This window comes from Watersipora subatra, chromosome 8, assembly GCF_963576615.1.
Source record: "Watersipora subatra chromosome 8, tzWatSuba1.1, whole genome shotgun sequence".
Lineage (NCBI taxonomy): Eukaryota > Metazoa > Bryozoa > Gymnolaemata > Cheilostomatida > Watersiporidae > Watersipora > Watersipora subatra.
The window spans coordinates 32,984,603-32,987,506 of record NC_088715.1 but is presented as its reverse complement, the minus strand read 5'-3'; the positions used below and the strand labels follow the sequence as shown (position 1 = coordinate 32,987,506).

The following is a 2,904-nucleotide window of genomic DNA, read 5'->3' as shown; positions in this document are numbered from 1 at the left end:
ATGTCAAAGACAAAAAGACGAACATATGATGATTCTTACCTTAACTATGGATTCACTTGTATGATTAAAAGTGGCATCGAAGTACAGCAATGTGTTTCGTGCATGAAAGGGCTAGCTAACGACTCCATGAAACCACATCAACTTAAGCAACACTTAAGAAATAAACATGCAGAACACATGGATAAATCAAAGCCGTTCTTTGAAGCTAAAGAGAGAGAACTCAAGCGGGCAAAACTGGATTCCACTGGCAGTTTTCATATCCAGGCACAGGCCATTACCGAGGCACCCTATGTTCTGTCTTACCGTATCGCCAGAGATAAGAAGCCACACACCATTGGTCAAACATCAGTTAAACCTTGTCTGCTGGAGTGTACTAAGATTATTCTCGGCGACACAGTCACTCAAAAGATAGCTGATTTATCTCTCTCAGACAGCACAGTGAAATCGAGGATCGATGATATGTCTGCGGACATAAAGAGGCAAGTAATTGAAAAGATCAAGTCATCTCCCATGTTCGCCATTCAACTTGATGAGTCGACTGATGTTCCTAGCGTTTCAAAGCTGATGGTGTTTGCACGCTATGTACACAGAGAGACAATTGAGGAAAAATTTCTGTTCTGCAGTCCTCTAACAGAGACCACCACAGCTGCTGATGTTATGAACCTGGTTTCCGACTTCTTCAGCAAAGAACATCTGGACTAGGGCAAACTAATTGGAGTTTGAACTGATGGTGATCCAGCCATGCTTGGCTGTTGTGCTGGATTTGCACAGTTGGTAAAAGAAAAAAATACTTTAATGGTGAGTACCCATTGCTTCATTCACAGACAAGCGCTAGCAGCAAAAGCTCTTCCCAAAGGATTGCAGGAACACCTTTCTTCAGTGATTAAAGTAGTAAACTTTATTAACGGCTCTGCCTTGCAAAAAAGTCTCTTCCACAAGTTATGCGAAGATATGGATGCTGTGCACTCATCACTATAATTGTTCCACACCGAAGTTGGATGGTTAACATGCTTCTGCATTTTTTCAATCTACAAGCAGAGGTCAATGAGTTCTTGAAAACTCATAACAAACCCAAACTACTGGCCTCAATGCAAGTGGAAGGCTTTCATCAGTGTCTTGCTTACCTGGTTGACATATTTGGTTCAATCAATGAAGTGAACACAAAGGTGCAAGGTAGATACAGAAATGTATTGAATGCAACTGATAGTATCAATGCATTCAAGGACAAGCTCAAACTCTGGGTGAAAAGACTGGCTACTGGGAATATAAGTTTCATTTACGGTTCTGCATTCATTAGTTCACGAGAACGCTGGTGAAAGAAAGTTCACAACAATTCCGCTTCTTTGCTAACCGACATAAAGCATCACTTGAACAGCTTGATAGCAGAGTTTGAGAGATATTTTCCAAAGTTAGATCCTAGGACAGAGCAATTAATGAGCCTGACCCAAGACCCTTTCAGGCGCAATGTCCACGAGATTCCGGAACAGCTTCAGGAGGAGTTTTTGGAGCTGACAATCAACTCTGCATTAAAAAATGACTTCAAGGGGATATCAATAGAGCACTTTTGGGTTCAGGCCTAAAGATTGTATCCTAACATAAGCCCGGCCGCTTTCGAGATGCTCATACCATTTGCTTCCACATATCTTTGCGAGTCAGCATTTTCAGCAATGCTAACCATAAAGAGCAAATCTAGAAACCGTCTGGAAGTAGAAGCTGACCTACGGTGTGCCCTATCTACAACAAGTCCTAACATCAAAATTCTGGTCAGCTCCAAATAAACACAGAAATTGCACTAGTCTGCTGACTGTCTTACAATGATAGATATATTGAGTTTCAATATACATTCATTTCTAGTATTCCATGTAACTATGACTGTACTAAATGCATATATACATGTATGTATATGCATATAAGTTATATATGTAAATAAAGTTCACTATCTAGGTGCAGTGCATTATTTGAAAGAGTTGGGAGGGAGGGAATTTCTGTCTTTAGGTTTGGAAAAGGGGGAATGGGGCAAAAAAGGTTAAGAACCACTGTTTTAAACTGTATTGCACGAAATACTTTTGTTTGAGTGGCTGGTTTTACCTGGTGTAGGTCTAAGGTAAACAAACATTTTCTTTTCAAATTTAAGTTCTGCTTGATTTCAATTAATTTAATTAAAATAATCTCGATCCAAGTTTAATCATTTTATGTTTGTACTGCTACAAACTCTTGTGAATTATCTGAATAAAAGTCGCTTGTTTTTTCTGCCATAAAGAAACAATAAAAATAACAGAAAATGTTATGCAACCTTTTATTTTTTAAAAAGAGTTATTATAGTGATTAGGTTGGAGATCAGCATACTAACATGCCGTTTTATTTTTGTGGCTGATCAGTTCGAGCCATTGTATTTACCAATTCTAAACAAAATGTGAAAGCTTGATAGTCAGGCACATAGGGATGAGCATAGAGTTATTTTCCACTAGAGTGATAGCACACTGCCATATTGCTGTGTCACAATGGAAGCGCAGCAGCCATCTTGTTTCTGTGCTCTGGACAAATTACTCATTACAAATATATATGCAATTTCTTCATATGATTGTCACTAAATTGTCACGTAAAGGCGTTGTTGAAAATGAAGACCTCTGAACAAATATAGACCTAGGCCTTTTATCAATTAGCACATGTATCAAGGGAAGTGACCTACAAGCCAAACACTACCAATGCACAATAGTGGAAACTCATTTCCTACAAAGCAACTGCTACTGAATTTGTATACTTCACTATAACTAGTTAAGACAGTTGTTACTACACAGTTAATTCATACATTACCACTATATTTTCATTCTAAACTACTACTACTACTACTTCTACATGTGCTTTCTTTATTCTATGACATTGATCATCACACTCACATCATCA

The 2,904-nt window shown here is 38.4% G+C and overlaps 2 protein-coding genes across 2 annotated transcripts; both read left to right on the top strand.

Annotated features, from left to right (window-relative positions):
- Positions 1-702, top strand: LOC137402473 (protein FAM200C-like). The gene has a single exon (XM_068088974.1). It carries the CDS (start codon positions 1-3, stop codon positions 700-702), a length of 702 nt encoding a protein of 233 aa, XP_067945075.1.
- Positions 703-1,088: 386 nt separating this feature from the next.
- LOC137402472 (protein FAM200B-like) lies at positions 1,089-1,580 on the top strand. Its single transcript, XM_068088973.1, has 2 exons — positions 1,089-1,312; positions 1,460-1,580. The coding sequence occupies exons 1-2, from the start codon at positions 1,089-1,091 to the stop codon at positions 1,578-1,580; spliced, it is 345 nt and encodes a 114-aa protein (XP_067945074.1).
- Positions 1,581-2,904: the final 1,324 nt, after the last annotated feature.